Below are 23,499 nucleotides of genomic sequence, written 5' to 3'. Positions count from 1 at the left end.
CACGCCCCCGAAACGCCGCGACGACCGGGCCCGCCCCCCGACACGCCCCCGACACGCCCCCCTCGGAGAACCCCGGGACTTACGCGAGTCCCGGGGCTCTGCGCGCGCCGGTAGGCCTATGTAAAATAGGCTCACCGGCGAGCAGGGCTCTGAAAATCCGCCCCATAATCTGGTTTTATGCATACTGGGAACAGTTGTTTCAGGCAAGTGTTGCAACATAGTTAATGCTTGATTTTCAAAAGTGCAAACGTTAAGTTAACCTGCACAAGGTTAAGCCCTCTGAAGAGCAGGTGTAAATGTAAGCAAGTTATTCTGTGTGCATAGAGGGACACTCATCCATGAATTTTCAAACCAAAATTTCACGAATAGTCTGTGCAGAAATGGTGTGCACAGACCTCAAATGAACATGTGCAATTATAAAATTACCCTCTGTGAAAGCAATTTTCAAAAGCAATTTGAACATCGACCACCCTGAATTCAAGTACAACCGTGCATTGTCCTACAGAGAATGTGGTTTTACCTGCATTGTGTGAAGACATTACTGGGGGTGGGGCAACAATATATCTGGTTTGGTATTTTCAAAACTACACTCATTTTCTTCCAATAAAGTACCTGCAGAAAAAGTTAGATACAAATTGTTTTGGGTATTTCATGCTTGAGGCAATTTTGCAAAGGGAGCTCATAGGTTTCCCTTTGAAATATTTGTGCCAAGTTCGCAGATAAAAATTCCCTTGAACTTTAGACCATTGTGTGCAATTTTTAAATTTATCCCTAAATACCGATAGCCTGTAGATAAATGCAGATTGAAGGGGACAAGAAGCAGAGTGCAGCAAGGAGGTGGAAAGGACTGGAGATAAAGTCATTTGTCTAATGGACATAGTAGGCTTGCTTAGCAGGTTCAATAGCAGTCTTGGAAGTAGGAGAGCATTAATTTGAAATGTAGGAGGTCAACATATGGATAGAATTTTAGCCAGAGTTTCTTTGCTGGGTGGGTGCAGGAATGTAGGAATCAAACTCTGGAGGTGAACCAATGTTGGGGTTTGGTATAATTTACAAGGCAGAGGAAGAAGGGGGGGGGGGCAGTGTGTCCAAATCAGAAGATAGCACTGTATGTTATGTAACAAAAAAGAAAAAATGCCTTGTCAACAGATTCTGACAAGGTTGTGGAGGAGAGATGAGACAGAAATGCTGAGGATGCAAGTACCAATAGGTTGGAGATTTCTCATCAAGCTGGTGGTGATTGCATGAAAATGTGGAAGAGGATAATTATGTGTTGATAATGTAGATGATGATCAGAAAGTGGAAAAACAGAGCTGATGAAAACAAAGAGTTTAGTTGGAAGTATGGACTAAGCCAAGGCAGGGGCAATACTAACAAGTGAGGGCACTAGAGAATAACTGGAGATGAAATAAGAAGGTTAAGGCACTGAGCATTAAGGTTTAGGAATCATGAGTATGGAAGCTAAATTTCCCAAGAATAGGGGGACGGGAAGATACTGTAGTTCAATGAAGAAGAGAAGCCTAGGAGTTAGCAAGTAGCACATTTAAAACTAATCGGAGAAAATTATTTTTCACTCAACGCACAATAAAGCTCTGGAATTTGATGCCAGAGGATGTGGTTAGTGCAGTTAGTGTAGCTGTGTTTAAAAAAGGTTTGGATAAGTTCTTGGAGGAGAAGTCCATTAACGACTATTAATCAAGTTTACTTAGGGAATGGCCACTGCTATTAATTGCATCAGTAGCATGAGATCTTCTTAGTGTTTGGGTAATTGCCAGGTTCTTGTGGCCTGGTTTGGCCTCTGTTGGAAACAGGATGCTGGGCTTGATGGACCCTTGGTCTGACCCAGCATGGCAATTTCTTATGTTCTTATGTTCTTATGTAAAGTCTGTGAGGAACGAAGAGATGGATTTATCTGCTGTTTGAAAGGTGACAACTACCTGGAGGGATGGTGGGAAAATAGGAGGATGGAATGGACCTCAGAGGAAGAAAAAGAATAGGAATTTATAGAGGAATAACATGTTGAAACCTGCAGGAGGAAGAGAATATCAGACAGAAAAAAAAAATAACCCCTGTGATAAAAAGCAACAACCGAGCATTGCCCTCAGAGCAATACCAGATCTCAGTCAGTCAAAATATTAGAGGGATAAAAAGATAGAGTTCATGAATGTAGGCATTCTTGTCTGAAATAGAGCAGGCAATCTATAGGGGAAATGAGAGAGGGAGAAACAAGGGAGGAAGGAGGGGGATAGAGATGTCTGGAGGGGAAATTTAGATCTGTACAGGTTAGCTATGAATAAGCTATGATTGGGATTCATATTTCCAACTGAGAGGAGAAGGAAGATGAGATGAGTGCAATTTCTGATTAAATAAAATTCTCAAGTCTTGTTTGTCCTGAATATTTGTCTTATTATATTGTAAGTTGTACGGAGCAAGGGCAATCTGTTATGTGCATTTATATGGTGCTGCCTATGTCAAAAAGCACTATAGAAGTGATAAGTGGAAGTAGTAGAGGAGAAAAGTGGAGCTGCGATGGCAGTGACATGGATGAGACGCTTTTAGGGAGATGCCTGGATGAAAGGAGGAAAACATTTAAGCTCTAGAGGGGTGGTCAAGTCAGAACAGAGAATGGCTGGTGAGGCAGAAAAGGAAGTGAAGTATGTGAACTTGATGTGATGTTTAGAATGGCTTGCAGTGGGGAATAATTTTGGAAGCATTAGCATCAGGAAGGAGAAGCTTAGCGGAGCCACGTGAAGCCAAGAGGAAAATAAATGGTGCTGACCTGAGAACCGGAATGTCTTGTTGTCGAGTCGGGTTGCTATGGGTCCTATGTCATGTGCACCTACTGGCCCCCTGGTCAGCAGTGCGTAGAGTGGAAGAAGCAAAGCCCTCGTGGATCATGCCATCCTTGGGTACAGAAACGCAAGGAGAATATTTTTTTTTAGGTGCGCTGCACTCTCCTCAGTACTAAGTTCACTGGTCAAAGGAGTGCAGGATAACACAAGCCAAACCGCTAGAATACTCACAGTACTAGAGAAGGGCATAAGTGGAATGACCCTCTCAAGTCAGACCAATTCAGAAACTTAAAAATTTTTATTTTTTTTTTTGCAGATCTACAACAATAACATTTTCCATAAGGACTTTTTAAAAAAAATATGCAGTGTTTTATCCATGGCATCTTTGTTTGCATACAACCAGTATCATGGCAGAAAATAAAATTCTGACACTGTTTAGTAATATTTTTTTAAGGCAATCTCTCCGTTCCCTTTCCCTTGAACCACATAATGCACTTTACATCTTAATTAGATTACATTAATCAGACGTTCTTTATTTGTATGCCCTTACAAAACAGAAGCAAAAAAAAAAGAGTCAGGAAACTATTAAAAGAGAAAAACAGATTGCAACACGCTACTGTACACCTCTTAAAGATAAGAGCTAAATATGTCAGCATGTGTATAAAGCTTGCTATGTATTTGAATCTATTCATATTAAAAAATAAAAGTTATGCACACATCTTCCTCCCTTTTCTGTACTGACTGGGAAGCCTTAATATTATTAAATGTACCACAGGGAGCGTGGCTTCCCACCAGAGATTCTTCCAGCGTGCATGCATTCAGCAAGTCCTGAACTCTTTCCCCAGCTCACTGCCGAGAGGGCAATCAGGTAATCATCAACAAGAGACTTCACTGTATCATAATTGGGGTCATCCCACTGTCCTTTTTTTTTTTTTTTTTGGTGCCTTACAACAACAAATACAAAAATGGGTATTGATATGGTTCATAACGGAAAAGGAGCAGGAAGTAAGAAGACAGTAATTAATTAGGGAGTTGAGAGCTAGGATAGATTTGTCTGAAGACACGGAGTTTTCAGTTTTAACTGCAAGCGTCCCATTGCAGGGATGGGATCAATTATTCAAATGAAATGGCGCTTGCCAGGATAACTTTGTCCAGGTGTTGAACGTGCTCCGCCTAGAATTGGAGACAGGCGGAATATACATTTTTTTAAAATAAATACATAAATAAATGTCTCGTTTAGGTCTTAATGAGTGCAGAAGCATATCCTTAAGCATGTTAATTTACCAGAGACTCTACTAAAATTGTTCTAATATTGCATCCATGCAGTTAATCCCTACTACATGTCCCTTTAGCTCTCATCTGCTACTCTATGCTTACTGACTACATGTTGCCTCAGCAGCACAGGTCTTATAATTTAATTCCTAGGAGCCTAAGGCCTAGATTTACCAATGTCGCAGGGCTCCCTGAATCATGCACTAACGGGGGGCGGGGGGGGGGGGGGGGCGGTTCTGCGATAGCCGGCAGCGATCGCACCTCCACGGTGCGATCGCTGCCGGCATCGCGCCAAATAACTACACCATAAAAGGTGTAGTTATTCAGCACGAAACTGACAGCTATAAACAAGCGTACCTTTCGCTGTCGGCGAAGTCTTCACGGCATCAGTCCCATGCCACACCGAAACCTCCTCTTCCGGGGCTGACGCCACCCCGACTCCGCCCCCATCTTGGTATCGCACGCGATAAGGGAGTTTTCACATGCGAAACGTCCCTTATCGTGTGCAATCTCCTTGGTAAATGACCCCCTAAGTCTACGTTACTTTTTGGCCATGGAAGATTCACTACAGCATGGTAGCTAAACTAGCTACCATGCTGTCTTTTACATTGCCTTGGTATAGACTCATTTTCTCTTTTTTTCTCATCCTTCATAAATACAGTCTATATATATAGGCTGTTGGCTCATGCCCCAGAAAACCTTGCAAAATGACATTTGAAAATGTAAATGAGTTGTTTCTGAACTGTACCTTTAGCCAATGACTTGGTACATTCTGGTTCTGAGACTGGGGGCATTATTAACCTGTTATTATAGTATTAGATTTATGTATAGTTAGCATTTGGCTGGTCATGGAAAACCCAGAAGATTTTCTGGTATGATATTGGGACTATTACACACTTTAAAAAGAGCAATTTTCAAAGATTTTTATACATGGAAATATTCAATTACTCATAGAAAAAAAGACAGCTTTCCTTCCACTCTCCCCTTTGCAGGTAAAAGGGGGAGAGGGGAGAGGGGAATCCCACATTGCAATCTCATTTTGTCATCACATAGGGCCTTATTTTCCAGACGGATCGCACCCGATAAGGGACGTTTTTGCACGCGAAAAGTCCCTTATCGCGTGCGATACCAAGATGGGGGTGGAGTCGGCCCCGGAAGAGGAGGAGTCATCGGGGCCGACTCTGCGAAGACACCGCGGACAACGTTGGCCCCGGTGACGGCCTGACTCCTCCTCTTCCGGGGCCGACTCCGCGAAGATTTCGCGGATGACGAAAAGGTAAGGCCCTTTTCACGTCCTAGTTCGCGCCCAATAGCTACACCTTCTATGGTGGCGCTATTGGGTGCGAAACCGGCAGCGATCGCACCGCGGTGGTGCGATCGCTGCCAGCTAGTGCAGGATTGCCCCCCATTTCTGCCCCCCCGCCCCTCATTACCTAAAGTATTGCAGGCCTGCAATACTTTAGAAAATGAGGCCCATAATTTGTACTTGCTACAGAGCAGGTGAAAAGTCTACTGCTACTTCTGTGCTTTGCAGCATGGGACATAGAATGCGGCATAAATCATGCGACGATCTTTCGTTTTGCAATCTGAATTCTGTCAGACCCACACCCCTTTTCTTCAGGTGGGAAACAGAGCAGGTGGGGGACATTTTTTTTTTTTTAATTCTTTATTTATAAATTTTGCAAGATACATTTTATAATGCAGTTACATATATTCAAATTAACACTTGAATATTCTTTAGGAGCAGGGTTACTTCAAATCATTTCTCAATACAACATTTAAATCAGACATAATTTTCCCCTTACTCCTGTTACAAAACAAAATGAGGAGCTTAAGTTGAGCAATTAAATGCAATTCCTAAAATTAACATAACTTACAGAACTCGGAGTATTTATTTCTACTATAACCAATTACCTGGGGTCTTAAGTGCTACTACTCTCCTTTTGTTTCTTGCACTCTTCCAAAACTTTTTCTAGATGATCTGGATCATAATACACAAATTTTTTCCCTTCTCTATGCATGATACATTTACACGGAAATCTGATAATTATATTTATACCAAATGTTCTTGCTAAATTGGCTAACATTATGAACCTTTTTCGTCTCTGCTGTGTAGGTGGGGGACATTTTACCCAGGTAACTGTTCAGCTAGGTATAATATTTAAAGATGGTCCTCCTTATGATGTATTCTATGTAAATATCAAAGAGCTGTGTCCTGTATCAACTGGAAAAGCCAAATGAGACATTTTAGAGGTGTTGAAAGTCTATGATAATACCTATTTTTTCATCAGGAAGAGTAGAACATCACTGAGAATGTTCAGAGAGAGATGAACATTTGACTCTGTCTAGGGCCCACTGCTGTCATAAGTCATACTCACCAGTTGGCTATCACAATTAATTAAGCTGCTAAAATTAGTGGGGAATCATTGAAGAGGATTTTGAAATTTGTTCTCATATGAATCACTGGCTGATATGTTTATTAAGTTGAATTCTGCAATGCAAGAACAATGCCTCATATGCGTGGGTGACCATGTCAATTAAGAATGACATTTTGAGGCTGATCGCCTTCATTCATATCAGGGATGAATTTGCAAGAATAAAATCCTTATTTACTAAGTTATTATCCTTTTATACATAGAATGGGAGAAAAGCCTTAAGGCATCAGTCCCTAAAAGATGGAAATAATAGGTAAAAATAATAATAATAATAATAATACATTTTGAAATATTACATATTTAAGAAAATGAGAATAATTAACCAGTTTTTTAATTTCCTTAATTTTATTTATCGTTAACAAATTTAGGGCCAGATTCATCCCCCCCCCCTTTTGTGTCTATGGGAAAACCACTTAGGGGCCGATTTTTAATCTCCGGCATGCGTAAATACCGAAACATATGTGCATGGCAGGGCCGAGCATGCGCCATGTTATAAAATCGGTGCATCCATGTGCATGCCAGGACCCGCACACATGTCTTTAAAAGGTTCACCTGTTAGTGAATCAGTTTGCCAAATATATGGTACCATTGGTATTTTCCCTGCCTTAACACATCCCTGGGTACTATAGGTAACAAATGGCTGACACACACACACTCGGAAACCAAATGCCAAAATAGAGCTGAAGTATGAAAATGAACAAGCATCATCCATCTCTGTCCTTAAGCTTGAACTATGGTTCTGGTGAACAGAAGGAATGACTGAGAATCCACCAGCACACAAGGGGAAAGAAGCAACAGTATTTTCAAAACAAGAGAATAAAACTCATTAAAGAATCATATGGCACAAGGAAAGAAAACTGGAAAAAGCACAAATAGAGAGGGGGACTACTCAGATAAGAATTTCATGCAAAAATGCTTAAGGAGAGGTGAACTCAACACAGCATCAGTCAAAAACCTCAGACCTGACTTTTATCACCTTTGTTCATCATTCATGTACTGAAAGTCACACACAGCTGACAGGATAGTGGCCTATGAAGAAGATGGTTCATAAGTCAGCTCCAAGATCAAGGTATTTGCTGTACCTGAAAGTTATTAGAAATATGTAAGCGAAACCATTCTCACCTGCTCCAACAATCCCTAGGATAATGCAGAAATACAACCTATAATTTGAATAATTACCTGCAATGAAAATCATAGATATTTATCCCAATAATTGTAGACTCAAAGAGAAAGGAGTTATTTTATTAATTATAAGGGAATTATGTTCTATGAGGTTTCAACAAGGGAGCCATCTTAAATAAAGCATCATAAGAAGTGAAGGATACATATTACAGAATAACTTTACTTGACACTCAATGCAGGAGGAATGCTGTGATGCTGTACTGGCAACATGAAACTATGATATGATAATATGTAAATGATGTCAACGTATGAATTGAAATGTACACAAAAGCACGTGAAGACTTTCACTATTTTGGAAAACCTGATTACAAGAGTGTACATGCATTAATGTTCTTCATGTTTAGAACTAAGATGGTCCAGGGCATTGTTATGATTTTCCTGGCAGTGTTGCCTTCTCCTTGCATGATGACACAGGTTGTTGGATGTAGACTTCCTCAGCAGAATGTGAGAGCCTTCCTCAGGGAAGGGGATATAGTGCTGGGAGGAATCATTCTCGTCCACTGGAAACATTCATTCCCTGACACCAACTTCAGAGAGGAGCCCTCGCCAATATCCTGTGCAGAGTAAGTAATACCGTGTATTACACTCTTTGCCTTATTTTGGGTAATAATGAGAATACTGGAAATATATCTGGACTCACATAAATATATTTGCAGATCTGGTAAGATAGGCAGCCTTTCGCAATGAGACACATGAAAAAATAAACAGGCACAAAAGGTCATACTGATACTGAAAAGCACACAGACATGCTCCTAGAAACATCCATAGAGACACATGAAAACCTGTTAATGTATATGCAGACTGGACTTGCCTTCTCACGTAGGTCAAGTAAAACATGTTGAAGCAGTCCTGGTTTTGCAACATTACATTCATTTTTAAGGAAAATCAGGAATACATCCTCATGCACTCAATAAGCTAAAATCAGGACTGGATCAGCCTTTTTGGGTCAACCTGGTTAACGTAGCAACCCTCTTGCAGCCACAAAGAAAGCCAGTAAAGGAATATAAAGACAAAGATAAAACACATGTGCTGTTGCGATCCCCCCTGCTGCTGCGCTGCAGGAGGTCTCTTACCTTCCTCCAGAGGCCGCTCTGAAGCCAGGGCCTCGCCTGCGCATCATCCAGGACTTGCTCCAGGGCCTGAGAGGCCTAGCTGCTCCTGAGGCATGCCGGTGGCTTGCAGCCTCAGTGTTTGGACTTCCTGTTGGGCGACGCCCTTCCCTAGGGGCTGGCCCGCAGCTCTCTACCCTAATTATAGGACCAGCGGTGGGCGGTCCTGGCAAGCTCCTCCCAGGGAGTTGCCTTCTACCTCCAGTATTTAAGGACTTTCTGTTCACTGTGTCTTGGCCTTCAGACTGAGCTTTATAGTCGCCTGTAACCTAGCCGAGCCAGGTCCTCCATGTTTGATGGCGCCTTGTCCTGTCTCTGCTTGCTGTTCCCGATGTCTAGTGTCTCTGCCTTGATGTCTGTCTCTGACCCTGCCTAGATGTTTGTTCCTGTGCCTGCCAGCCGTAAGGGCTTCGGATGTGAGTTTCCCAGCATCGGAGTCCTGTTTGCCTGGGTCTTCCCCGCGCCCTCCTTCTCAGCGTGGTCCGCGACCAGCCTCCCAGGGCTGTGTAGGGCGCGTCTGGGACAGGGTGGTCCGCGACTCAGTCCCACGGGTGGGCTGAGTAGGGCGCCCTGATGGACAGTGCAATGTTCCCGTCCAGCCTTGTCTACAGTGTCTGCTTCAGCCCGTACCCTGATGTCTTCCTCTGCCAGCCGAGGGGGCTTCGGATGTGAGTATCCCAGCATCGGAGTTCCTGCTCGCCTGGATCTTTCCTGTGTCTCGCTTCAGCCCTTGCCCTGATGTCTCCGTCTTGCTTCAGCCTGCTTCTGCCCTGTCTGATGTCGTCTGTTTAAGGACTCTGTCTGCCCTCGCCTCTGTCCGGCCTGCTGCCCATTGCCGTTCCCTGCGGCAGGTCCGAAAGGGCCGGGAACAGTCGGAGGACCGTTCACTAGTCAACTTCCCCGTGTTGGCTACCATGGGCATGCAGGTCCGGCTGAGCGCCGGACTCCCTGTTTCTGTTCCTGCCTGCCTGGCTCACCATGCCTGCTCAGCTCACCTCCCACGGTGTGGCCTTGGGCTCCTCCTGGGGTCCTGCCGTGGCCCAAGGGCTCACCACCCGCCCGAGACGACCGCGCCCGCGCGCGCTCGTAACATGTGCACTTTAATAAATACATATGAGAACACACACAGTTAAAAGATCCACACATGCATCCTCATGTAAACATTGAAAAGTACACAGATGAACACACATTTATAGATTTATCCCTGGTAACACACACACTCAACCAGCAATGGAGTCTGCAGCATTTGAAAACTGAGTTATACTGAACTGTTGTGATATTCTTCTAGACAATGAAGAGTTGTATCATAAGCCAAGCTATCATTACAGACATATCATCATTTTCCTGTTTAAAATATTTCCTTCACTCTGAGGAAACCACACAGGTGAAATGAAGGCCTTTCTCAATGTTTTCTTTACTTCTGCAGATTTTTTTTGCAAAATCTGTCGTGTGTATCTAGTCTGATCAAGGAGCTTTCCCCAACAGAACATTGAGGGATTTTGTTTTTGTACATTGTCGCAATGATTTTCTCTTTCTTTTTGTGGAAAGCTGTTTGATAATCTTTTTTTTGCAAATAAGATATTCAAGAATACTACAGCATGCTTGGGCATGGTGCACTCACCATCTTTATTTTGTTTTTATTTTGGCAGCAATGATTAAAATTGTGAATTTGTCAGTATGACAGTTATTTAAAAGTACTATGAGCTGACTTTTTTATCCATATTATGTTTGCCTTTGGTTTACGCAATTAAAGTTTTTTTTTAATTTTTAATTAAATTTGCTTTCATTTACATGATTGTGGAAACTAGATGTTTGTATCATTAGTGTTCTCTCTTTTGTTGTTTTTGTATTATATAGTAATGAAATTGTAAATACTATTAATACTGCCCATGTTATATATATATATATATATATATATACAAATTATGCATAGGGATATGAGAAAGTATTTAGAGACATAGAATAAAAGTATTAGGCAACAAGACACTAATAAACATATAGGGAATCATAGGTGCTCAAAAGATGTTTAACAAAGACACAACAACCATTTACAAAGAGAGAGGCTAGGATAAATAAAATATTATCTTGCAGTTTTATTTGAATGTCAAAATTAATATATCCACTCTTGTTCTGTGTACAGGGTAATGAAGTACAATCACAGTGCATGAGCTGTGAACATGAGTAGTCATTTATAAACAAGCTAAATCGTTAATGATTCAACGCCAACTCTTAAGTCACATCATTGACCATTCTCAATAGTCACCAGAATTTCCAGGGATTGCTGCTTTCTAGAATATGTCCCGTTGTTGATGTTTTCTTCTTTATTAATATTTCTCCTCGACTCCACCCTTTCTTCAACAACAAAGGGATTATCTCTTTTTATTAAGTAGTAACCTTAACTATGGTGCTGTTATCAAAACTTTGACAGAGCTAAAAGAGAGCATGTTTACAGTATTTTGTCATTCCCATCTATGAATTTACTTGTGGTGTTAAAGAAAATTATAAGGTAAGATTGACAAAATGTATTTCAGTTTCCATATTGATTGTTCTGAATCTCTCTTTTCTTTGAAAATTTACCTCTGTCTCTATCTTATATCCACAGTTACAAATATCTGTACTGAAATATACCACAGCTGTTAAGACGGAACAATCAACCTATTTATCTTTATAGCTTAAATTTATTTTAACAGGACAAAATATAGTAATACAAGTATTGGTATGACCAGTAATATTCCCAAATATTATTTACCATCATCTGTAAACATGAGAATTCATTAAAGAAAGCAATGCTTAACATATGTTCTCTTAGCTTCCAGGTGCGGTCCTACCGGGAGGTGTTGGTGGTAGCCTTTGCCATACAGGAGATAAACCACAATCCTGACATTTTGCCGAATATTACCTTGGGATTTAAGATCCATGGCTCCTGTTTCTCAACAGCTCTGGCCGTGGCGAGTACCCTGTCACTGCTCTCAGGAACAGAGGACCTCGTGCCAAACTACCATTGTCCCTCCAGTGCCCCATTATTAGGGGCAATAGGAGAAGCCAATTCTGAAATCAGTATCACTATGGCAAGTTTACTAGGTGTCTATAAGATTCCACAGGTAAGAGAAAGAAACTGATTCTCTTTTGTATGTATGGTTCCCAACTGAGCAAGAAATGAATTCAAATGACTTGGAGTCTTCATTTACATAGTCTGGGTAAACAAATAAGCATGCGTGTAGCTTGCTTATTGCAGCGGTTACTACCCCTAACTAATTAAGCTAGATATTTCATTTAGATGAAGCTCCAACACTGCTCTCTACATTAATGGTGGGGGTGGAAGGGTAATAGAACCAAAAGGTTACTAAGAGCCAAGAGAAACAGATATGTATGAAAAAAAAAGTGTGACATTTATTTAATTTATTTTACAAATTTTACATCTCACATGTTCCATCATGCACAGTGGATAACAAAAATACATAATAATAATAATGCAATCACATTTAAAAAACGAAACCATAAAATACATTAAAAATATGAGTATTAATACAAATAGACTGATTATTGTGTATAATCATGCAAGACATCAGATAGCAAGGTTTACAAGTCAATAGCCTCAAATGTAAGCTGGAAGAGCGAGATTTTTAGTTGTTTTAAAATAATTTTGGACAAGATGTTAATCAAAAAGGTTCTGGCAGTGAGTTCCGTATGTTCTGACCTGCGATTAAAAACACATGATCCCTAAGCTGTGCCTTATAAAGAGATAGGTCTTCAATTAAACAATTTTCAGTGGACCATAAAGATCTAGAAGGATAGTGCTAAGGTTAGATACTTCATCAGCATTGATGACCTTATGAATTCTCATCAATACTTTGCATTTCATTCTCCATTGGATGGGTACCCAATGGAAGGAGACGAGAATAGGGCTATTGTGTTCCTTCCTTTAGGCGCTGCCCTGGCTGGCCCCCGCCCCTGCCCTTGGCCATCCCTTTTTAAAAATCTCGGCAATTTCACGTGTCCTGGAAGATACACTTGGAAAATGCGCTCGGTGCGTGCGCGGCCCAGCCATGTGCATATCTCTCAAGATTTGTGTGTGCTGGGCTTTTAAAATCATCCCCAAAATGCACATGCCTAATGTTGTGGTTATGTGTGTTTGGTGGATCCTTGGGACCATGCCCACGAGGAGGAGTCCCATGAGGAGCCACAGCACTGGGCTAGACTCATACTACACAAACATAAGAGTTCCTTTATTAGAAAGCTTGAAGAGAACCACCAGAGGTGGCAGTAGTGAGGAAGTCCAGTAGTTACAGTCTCAGGGACCTTGGCAGAGGAAACCCTTCTCTCCTTGATGACGTCAGGAGGTTCCGCAGCAGGTCTCCCAGTGAGGAGATACTGTGGATGAGATAGACTGAGAGTTAGAGTACTCACTAGGTTTTGGCTGTTGATATGCGATTCCACCAGGTATGTTGTAGAAGGTACAGACACTGAGGCAGGGAGAGTAGGCCCTTGAGGAGCGAGTACCTGTTCCCTGAAAGGCACCTGAAATAAAGCAGAGGGCCCACGAGGAGCGGGTACCCAGGTTAGCATGTACCCTGAAGGGCAAAGAGAGAGAGCTTCCTGCAGCAGCACGGAAGCGGCAGAGTAATGTAGGCAAGAACGGATTTGAGTCCTTGCTAACTCGGGGAGCTAGCAAATTAGTGAAGGTAATATACCCGGATGGCGTGATGACAGCATGAGGGAATGCCCTCGAGGTTCGCACCAAGGGTGGTACAAAAACTTGGGTTGCGCGCGCGCACCCTAGTAGATATCTGGGAGGAGCAATGACGGAAGGCTGTACCATAGCCATTCTGGGAACGCCAGAGAGGTCAGCTTGTAGATGCGGTGGTAGCCATCTTGCCCAGGTAAGAGGGAGGAGCCGTGAATAAGGTGAGGCAAAAGGGGCAAAGCCATCGAGGACCGACGGACGCAACACCTAGTAAGATAGTAGATGTTGACATATAAGCATCATTTGGCTCAAACCGGTCTACTCAATATCTCCTAACAATAATGTTCTAGCTAAGGAGTTGTCCCAAGTTGTACAAGTTTTACTGCCTGCCCAATGCTAGCATTGGCCAGCACCCTTCCTTGCCATCACTTCCATTCACAGACCTACACATATCTTCCAGAAAGAAAAGATCACAATCTGGAAAGAAAATAGTAAAGCTATAATAACTTTATTAATTTCTTTGAGTTTGCTCATCAGGATAAACATTAGAAATGTGTAGCCATTCATTTTGTAATAGGGACGTACCCAAAAAACAAAGTGGTAGCCGATCCAGTAGGCTGTGTGACAGTGAAGACAAGAGGAATCGGATGATGAAAAGGGCTTGTTTTCATCATCTTATTCCTCTTGTCTTCACTGCCATTCATTTTGTGCAATTACATTTACTTCCCAGCGCTTCAAAAAGTAAAAAATAAAATATGAATCCATGAATTGTTTTTTTTATTTCAAAAAGTAAAAAGAAAATGTATCTGTCATGAAAGAATGCATTGTAAACTCCATTTATCTTCTAACCTTTTGATCTAAAAAGAACTCTAAGGAATGATTATGTATTATAAATTCACAATTTTCTTTACAGATCAGCTATGGATCCAGTATTTCAAAACTGAGTGACAAAATTATCTTCCCTTCCTTTTTCCGTACTGTTACCAATAACTTGCTAGAAGCCCAGGCCATGGCTCTCTTACTTCAATATTTTGGCTGGAGCTGGGTAGGAATTCTTGCCGCAGACAACGACTATGGTGTTAGCAGTGATAGTCTAAAAAAGGAAATCACAAGGCTGGGAGGATGTGTGGCCTTTTTAGAAAAAATCCCAGTTTCCCCATCCAAGGAAATAGTGATGAGGCTTGTAAAAACTGTAAGACAGTCTTCAGCAAAAGTAATTGTTGTTTATTCACATGTGAGCTCTGTTGCCCCTATATTTAAGGCAGTTGCTAAGGAGAAGATCCAGGGTAAGGTCTGGGTTGGCACAAATGCATTTATCATCACCCCAGACTATTTTCCTGATGACACCTGGCAGTCACTGAATGGTACCTTGGCGATGGCTTTGCACGTCAAGGATATTCATGGATTCAAAGACTTTGTGTACAGCATCCACCCTTCCACTTCTAAGGATGATATCTTCATTAAAAGTTTTTGGGAGAAAGCATTTAGTTGTACATGGCAAGAAGATATCCACAATCAGACCCAGATGATCAATATCAGTAGAGGCCCTTCATTTTGCACAGGGACTGAGAAGGTAGAACACATAGACCCTGCATTATTTGATTTCAACAATTTAAGATATACCTACAATGCATATCTAGCTGTGTATGCATTTGCACATGCCCTGCATAATCTACTTTCCTGTAAAACCGATGATGGATCATTGTCTACAGGATCATGTGATACAATTGATAAAATCCATCCACTACAGGTACAATTTGATACATCCATTTTTATTAGGGAATTTCTGGTTTCTAGTGGTAAGAATATGCTAGCTTATTCAATCCAGCCTGTTATATTTCCTTGAATTTCTTTATTTTTTAATGTAATTATACTGTACTTATAATGAAGCATCTGTAAATGTTTATAATGGCAGGGGTAAACATACAAATGGAATTCAAGAAAACATGGGATAAGCATAAAGAATCTTTAGTGACATCAGCCAAGCCGCACATTTTGCTTTCAGAAATTAGCGCCTACCCAAAGGTAGGCGCTAATTTTTTCGGGCACCGGGAGAGTGCACAGAAAAGCAGTAAAAACTGCTTTTCTGTGCACCCTCCGACTTAATATCATGGCGATATTAAGTCAGAGGTCCCGAAAGTTACCAAAAGTAAAAAAATAAAATAAAATTTGAAGTCGGCCCGCAGCTCGTGGGTCAAAAACCGGGCGCTCAATTTTGCCGGCGTCCGGTTTCCGAACCCATGACTGTCAGCGGGCTCGAGAACCAACGCCGGCAAAATTGAGCGTCGGCTGTCAAACCCGCTGACAGCCGCCGCACCGGTCCAAAAGGAGGCACTAGGGACGCGCTAGTGTCCCTAGCGCCTCCTTTTGCCTGTTTTTACCTCCGGGCCTAAATTGCATAGTGAATCACAGGCACAGGAGAGTGGTCTGTGCGTGCACCGGGAGAGTGGGCATTTGCCCGCTCTCCCGCAGACTTTCCTGTATTGGCCCGATTGAATGCATATACAGCATTGCTCTCTGCTTCAACGGCAGGGAGGAATGTGGAAAAGAGGATTTGCATTCAGACAACAACCAACAAGGACTGAACTTCACAGTCTGGGTAAACAAATAAGCATGGGGTAGCTTGCTTATTATGGCAGTTACTACCCTAAACCAATTAAGCCTTATACATCACTTTGAATGCATATACAGCATTGCTCTCTGCTTCAACGGCAGGGGGAAATGTGGAAAGAGGATTTACATTCAGACAACATCCAACAAGGCATTGATCTGTGCAGTCTGGGTAAAGAAGCATCGGGGTAACTTGCTTGATGTGTCGGTTACTACCCTTAACCATTAAGTCTTATGCTCACCTTTGATGCAACTCCAACATTACTCTCTGCATCAATGACAGGGGATGGCAGGAAATTTGAATCAGTTACCAACAAGGGCCCTGAACTTGGTGGTTGGTGAAACAAATAAGTATGGGAGAATAAGTGTGGGAGCTTGCTGGGCAGACTGGATGGGCCAATTGGTCTTTTTCTGCCATCATTTCTATGTTTCTATGTTTACCTGGAAAATACTTATGCAGATTTTAAAAAATGGTGGCATGGGGTACTTCTTGAGTGGGTTTTAGAATTAGCGGGGTAGTGCCGCTCTTCAACACTACCCTGATAAGTTTATCTGGGTAATTCTGGCTGTGGTCCAGAAGAGGCCTAAAGTCATCCGGGTGCATCTACCCGGATGACTTTAGACATACTCATCTGTATTCAGTATTTTGCAGATTAAGTAAAGAAATAAAAAGAAAACCCACAGGCCAGTAGTGGCTCGAGTCTTCCTCCCCACTCGACCAAGTAAAAAAAATTAAAAGATGCTAGGGGGCTTTAGTTGCCCTGTCCCCAAGTTAAAAATAAAAGCCACAGGCAGTAGCATTGATCTCCCTAACCACCCCATCTGCTGAATCACCAGATCCCTGCCAGTAACCCATCCTGAGAAGAAAAAGTTCTTAACTCCTATCTCAGTATGAAAATCTAAATGCCTGCACCGCTGGCATGTACTGGCACTTAGATATTCAATTATTCATTTTACTGCATGAGTATTGGTCATCTTCAGTGACAGCCCACCAATCCTCTCTCCTCCAAGCTGAAGAATGTTCTTTTTTTTTTTTTTTAAATCTTTTCTTCATAAGGAAACGGATGCATCCTCTTTATCAATTTTGCACACTTTTCTGTGTGCATTTTCTAGTTCCACTTACCTTTCTTTGAGATGAGATGACTAGAAACGAATGATGTGCTCATGAGGCATTGTGATATGCAGTTGCTTTGTGTGTGTGCACTTTAGATCACATTATTTTGAAATGTACTCACTTGATACTGTCTGTTAAAGCTCGGTGCTTTTTTGCTAGTAACCGAAAAGCATTCACGATTCTAATTTAACATTGCTTTTAATATATAGATCTCCTACCGCAGAATGAAGCCAGAATAAGTTGAATTCAATTGTAGTGATATTATTTATACCACCTGTAAATAATCTCACTACAATTTAATTCAACTTATTCTGGCTTCTTTCTGCAGTAAGAGATATGTATTAACAGCAATGATAAATTAGAAACATGAAATCTTTTTGATTACTATTCACATAGGTGCACTTCACATTTTTTGACTCATTTGTTGGGGTAATTGGGGGTATTTTACAAAATTCTTCTTTGGCTTCCTTAGATTCTACAGCATCTCAGACATGTCCGTTTCGTCACTGGATCTGGTGAGGAGGTGTTTTTTGATAAGAACGGTGACCCTCCAGCTATTTATGACATTCTGAACTGGCAGATATTTCCAAACAGGTCATACCAGTCTATAACAGTAGGGCACTTCAATTTTTCAGCTCCACAAGGTGAACGGGTCACCATCAATGAGAGCTCCATTGCTTGGAATTCATTCTTTTCTAGGGCAAGAATATAACATTAGTGGTGAACAATAAATTGGACTTGGATGACTTCACACTGGAATCCTCATAGTCTCCCATGATGGACACACTAATATCCATAAGTAGGCATAGAATGAGTGCAACAAATCTAAGGCCAATGTAGTAAAATGCCCTTAAACTCACAAACAAGTGTATGCATGTAAAAAATAGAATGCTTAAGTTAGGTGCTCACACACTAACAGTGCGCTCAACATACATCCTTTATCTTTTGATGGTTTATGTCCAAAAATCATGCTAATGAGATAATAAGATCCAAAATTAGCAAAAATGTTTATTATATATTAGTGTAGTGATAAATATACATAGCAATTGTTTCACAAACATAAAAGAATAGATGCATTTTTAGGATCAATGCTATAAATAAGGTATGCATGATTACCATCTTGGCTCATTTGCATGTTATTAATATTGTCCATTATTGCATGGAAAAATGCACATTATGAGTGTACTTTAGCAATATTAATCACATTTCAGTGCATTGGCCAATCTGTCAGAAAACTGAATGGGCTGGATTTTTAAAGGGTTACGTGCACCGGGCCTAAAGCCCCGGGACACGTGTAAGTCCCGGGGCTTTACTAAAGCGGTGGGAAGGGGGAGGGGTGTGGGAGGGGCAGGGTTAGAGGCTCCAGGCACAGCGGCCATTTTATAACTTGCGCATGCTGAGCCGCGCTGCCTTCCCTCATTCCCTCCTCCTAACCTGACCTTCTCATCCCTTCCCCTAACCTTTCCTCCCCCTAGCCCTACTCTAATCCCCCCAAAATTTTTAATTTACCTTTTGCGCTTGCCTCCGAAATCAGAGCGGCCTTGGATGGAACTTTCCTTCTGCCACCCCCCACCTTCCCCTCCCTTCCCCTACCTAACCCGCCCCCCCAGCCCCACCTAAACCCCCATCCTGACCTTTAATCTTCAAGTTGCGCCTGCCTCCGGGCAGGCGTAGATTGTGCGCGCCAGCCAATGGCCGGCCCGCGATCCCGGGCACAGCAGCAAATGGCCGCTGTGCCTGGAGGCTCCGTCTCCGCCGCCCCCACCCCGCCCCCAGACCACCCCGCCCACTCCCTGCCCCCTTTTTCAAGCCCTGGCTCATACGTGTGTTCCGGGGCTTGCGCGCGTCACCAAGCCTATGCAAAATAGGCTTGGTGCGCGCAGGGGCAGGTTTTTGGGGTTATGCGCATAACCCTTTGAAAATCTGCCCCAAATTGCATGCTCGAATAGCTCAACCCATTTTTCATTAGAGACTTCCTTTAGAGTTACCACCAACTTCCCAATTGTACTATTTATATTACTTATACAAATAATGTGATTATTGCATAAATGCATCAACTCTTTGTGACCAAATATGAATTGATTTGCATACTATAGTCTAAATACTGCAGACAGACTTTTTCACGCAACTCTACATATTCATCTCTGTTCTGTTCTGAAGGTGCCAAAATCAGTCTGCAGTGCCAGCTGCCCTCCCGGGTTCAGGAAAGCCGCAAGAGAGAGAGAGCCCGTCTGCTGCTTCGACTGCGTCCCCTGCGCCGATGGGGTGATCACCAATCAGACTGGTGAGAGAAGGATAAAATTCGCCTTCAAAACAGTTGACATTAAGGTTTTGTTTTCTACCTAATAAAAATAATAGGGAAATTAAATCTTTAAATGTGCACTGTAATACTAATTGGGTGACATTCAAATCCCCTAGTTTAATTTTTTGGGGGGAAAAATACATATTTTATTTGCAAAGGGAGGCAAAGGCTGAAGTGGACATGATGGTCAGATGATGATGTGTGTGTGTGTGTGTGTGTGTGTGTGTGTGTGTATTCAGTTTCTGGCTTCTCTCAACGTATCTGTTGATAACTAGAAAGAGTAAATAGAGACCATTCTCAGGTGCCGCTATAGTTTATATAATAGAAAACAATTTTCAAAGGAATTTGCCCAGGTACCTAAGCATTTGCCTGCTTAGGTTCCCCAGGCTGAGAATTTTCCTCTCTTCAGTAGTGAAAAAGGAAGTGTAAAAAGGAGCGACATGGAACTTCAATTTCAGCGTAATTTGGGGCAGATTTTCAAAGGGTTACGCGAATAACTTACGCGCATAACCCTGAGAAAGTGCTCCTGCGCGCGCCGAGCCTATTTTGCATAGGCTCGGCGACGCGCGCAGGCCCCTGGACGCGCATATGTCCCGGGGCTTTGAAAAAGGGGTGGGAAGGGGATGGGGGCGTGGGCGGGGCGCCGGTCCAGGGGCGGGACCAAGGCCTCCGGCATGGCAGCCGTGCCGGGGGATCGCGCACCAGCAGCTGGTTGGCACGCGCAAGTTACACCTGCCAGAGGCAGGCGTAAAAAGGACAACAAAGGTAGGTGAGGATTTAGGTAGGGCTGGGGGGCGGGTTAGATAGGAGAAGGGAGGGGAAGGAGGGGGGTGGCGGAAAGAAAGTTCCCTCCGAGGCCGCTACGATTTAAGAGCGGCCTCGGAGGGAACGGGGAAAGCCATCGGGGCTCCCCTAGGGCTCGGCGTGTGCAAGGTGCACAAATGTGCACCCCCTTGCGCGCACAAATCTACGCCTGCGCGCATGTTATAAAATCTGGCCCTTTGTGTAAATGTATAGTCTGCTTGATTTTTTTTTCTTGTGTTCGATATTTAAGTATTTTATTTTATTTTATAATAATTTGTAATGTATTTTATTTTTACCTTATTAGGTTTGTTTTACTTGCAAACCACCCTGATCATTGGAGGACGCGGCCAATACAATTTTCCAGATAAATAGATAGATGTTGAATTCCCACAAGCCCATGCCCCATCCTTTTTTTTTTTTTGCAACTTCTTATTTGTGCAAGTACCGAGACATACACACGTACTTTTAAAATCTGCGTGGCGCATACCGGCCAGACATACTTGCATAACTCCCTGTTTTGGCACACACTGGGCTTTTAAAATTCATCCCTACTGTTTAAATATCTGTTTTTTATGAGGCTAAAAGAACACATGTGCACCTAGAAGGACCTGGATCCAGTTCTTGGGTCAAGTACTCCTCTCCCCAGGCCAGCCCGAGCTGACGAAACACTGCAGGCAGTCTTCTCTTCACAGCCTTTGGGAGGAGACAATTGCAGGCTGGTTTTAGGTCCTCATGATTGAAGATCTCTTGCCCCCAACCAAGAACTGTGACTTGGAGTGACTGAGCGTGATGAGTGGGGAGGGGATGTATAACAGAGGAAAAATCCCTGGATGGGAGTGAATGAAAGCTTGCGGCTCTAGAACTTGGATGCAGCCCCTCTTGCCCTCAGTAATTACAATAATAATAATAAAAATTACAACAACAATTTTCAGTTCAATATTCAGTAGGCAAGAGGAGCATTGAGATTACCCGGGTAACTTTACCTGGATATTTAATGGCACTTTGCCAGATAAGTCTGTTGCTAAATAGAGGTAAAGCACCCAAGCAACAGCTGCTATTCTGACCAGACTTACCTGGTTATCTGTAGCCAGCACCACCGAATATCAGTGCTCCCCATTGAAAATTTAACTACTCCCCTAAAACACCTCCATTGCTGCTACTTTTCAACCAATTAAATTTTGTTTAGGTAAAAACCTATCTGGGCAAAATTTCACAGGGGAGTGGAGGCAAATTTTCACATCCTGCAATTTCTTCAGGCAACTCGAAAAGCTACCCAGACCAACCCTTTGAATACTGACCTCATAGATCCTATTGAATATGAAACATTTTCTTTTAAACAGATGCTGCTGACTGTCAGAAGTGCCCGGATGATCAATGGTCAAATAGGAATCGTGATACCTGCATTCCCAGAATTATCGAATTCCTGTCTTATGAAGACCCCCTTGGCTCCGTGCTCTCTGCTATCTCCATTCTCTGCTCTTTAGTCACCATTGCAATATTGTGCATTTTTATTAAATACAAGGATACTCCAATAGCCAAAGCCAACAACAGAAAGCTCAGTTATCTTCTCCTCCTAACCCTTGTGTTCTGTTTCCTTTGCTCCTTTTTATTCATTGGACGACCCACAAGATTAACATGTATCCTCCGGCAAACTGCTTTTGGGGTCATCTTCTCTCTGAGTGTCTCCTGTATTTTGGCTAAAACCATCATAGTGGTGGTTGCTTTTAATGCCACAAAACCCAACAGTGCATTAAAGAAATGGGTTGGCAGCAGAATTCCTTCTTACCTTGTCCCCTTGTGCTCAGTAATTCAGTTTATTTTATGTCTAGTTTGGTTGGGGACTGCTCCACCTTACTCAAGTGTTAACCTGGAAATAGCACAGAAAATCATAATACAATGTTCTGAAGGGTCATTCGAGCTGTTTTATGCCATGCTAGGGTATCTGGGCTTTTTGGCCTGTGTCAGCTTCATTGTAGCCTTCCTGGCCCGAAATTTACCTGATAGCTTCAATGAGGCCAAATACATCACATTCAGTTTGCTGGTGTTTGTGAGTGTCTGGATCTCCTTTATCCCGGCGTACCTGAGCACAAGAGGGAAGTACATGGTGGCCGTGGAAGTTTTTGCTATCCTGGCTTCCAGCACTGGACTGCTTGGCTGTATATTTTTTCCGAAGGTTTACATCATCTTACTGAAACCAGAAAGAAATACCAAAGACTATTTATTGGGGAAAACAAGTGTCAGGAGCAGAACTGAATTTAATTGAAAGCTGTACAATAACAAAATATTGAATATGCTCCAAATCTGCTTGATAATGGGAATGACTCATATAGCATGTATATAAATGTAATAAAACTCACAAACAGCAGCAAAAACTTCATTTATTTCATTGTTTTGGGTTTATATGCTAATTCTGAAACAGGGATGAGAAATCCTGTAACTGGATCAGGACATTATCATAGAATGTTATAACACAACTCATTTACTTTTGCATTGAAGATCTTATCAACAAAGCAAGAAACTTTATTCTTGCTCTTATTCATCCATCATTTCCTTCAGTCTCATACTGAAGTCTCTTTATGGCTGTCAACATCACAATTTAGCTGTGTTGAGACAGGCAATGAAAGAGGAAGGATTCTTTCTTACCAAAGCTGTCTGCAATTTATCAAAAAATGTCAACAATTTACAAAAAACATCATAGAGGAGGGGTAACATGGGTACCAGATGAAGATGGTGATACCTTCATGGAGCAGTTGGTCCAGGAACTGATGAGAGATGGAGCCATTTTAGACCTAATTCTTAGTGGAACACTGGATATTTTGTGTGAGAGGTAACAATGGTGGAGCCACTCGGCAACAGTGAATCAAATTTGACAAATTTAAGTCAAATTTAAGTCAAATTTGACTTAAAGAATGGAGGGTGGACATTGAGTAAATCTTATCATTTTGGTAGCCCTTCTCTGTACCTTCTCCATCGCAATTATATCTTTTTTGAGATGCAGCTACCAGAATTGTACACAGTATTCAAGGTGTGGAGCGATACAGAGGCATTATGACATTTTCCGTTTTATTCACCATTCCCTTTCTAATAATTCCCAACATTCTGTTTGCTTTTTGACTGCCGAAGCACACTGAACCGACAATTTCAATGTGTTATCCACTATGACGCCTAGATTTCTTTCTTGGGTTGTAGCACCTA

The 23,499-nt window shown here is 42.2% G+C and overlaps 1 protein-coding gene across 1 annotated transcript; it reads left to right on the top strand.

Annotated features, from left to right (window-relative positions):
- Positions 1-8,032: 8,032 nt before the first annotated feature.
- Positions 8,033-22,567, top strand: LOC115077340 (extracellular calcium-sensing receptor-like). Its single transcript, XM_029579633.1, has 5 exons — positions 8,033-8,244; positions 11,600-11,891; positions 14,388-15,224; positions 19,359-19,482; positions 21,645-22,567. The coding sequence occupies exons 1-5, from the start codon at positions 8,033-8,035 to the stop codon at positions 22,565-22,567; spliced, it is 2,388 nt and encodes a 795-aa protein (XP_029435493.1).
- Positions 22,568-23,499: the final 932 nt, after the last annotated feature.

This window comes from Rhinatrema bivittatum, chromosome 16 (assembly GCF_901001135.1).
Source record: "Rhinatrema bivittatum chromosome 16, aRhiBiv1.1, whole genome shotgun sequence".
Lineage (NCBI taxonomy): Eukaryota > Metazoa > Chordata > Amphibia > Gymnophiona > Rhinatrematidae > Rhinatrema > Rhinatrema bivittatum.
The sequence above is the reverse complement of the archived record's forward strand: the minus strand, read 5'-3'. Positions and strand labels throughout refer to the sequence as shown.

What these genes read in the sequence shown, in the direction of transcription:
- LOC115077340 (XM_029579633.1), top strand. Translation starts at nt 8,033, where the DNA reads ATGGTCCAGGGCATTGTTATGATTTTCCTGGCAGTGTTGCCTTCTCCT. An exon ending in GTGTCTATAAGATTCCACAG is followed by an intron (nt 11,892 to 14,387) that starts GTAAGAGAAAGA and finishes TTTTCTTTACAG; the next exon opens with ATCAGCTATGGATCCAGTAT. An exon ending in GGTGATCACCAATCAGACTG is followed by an intron (nt 19,483 to 21,644) that starts GTGAGAGAAGGA and finishes TCTTTTAAACAG; the next exon opens with ATGCTGCTGACTGTCAGAAG.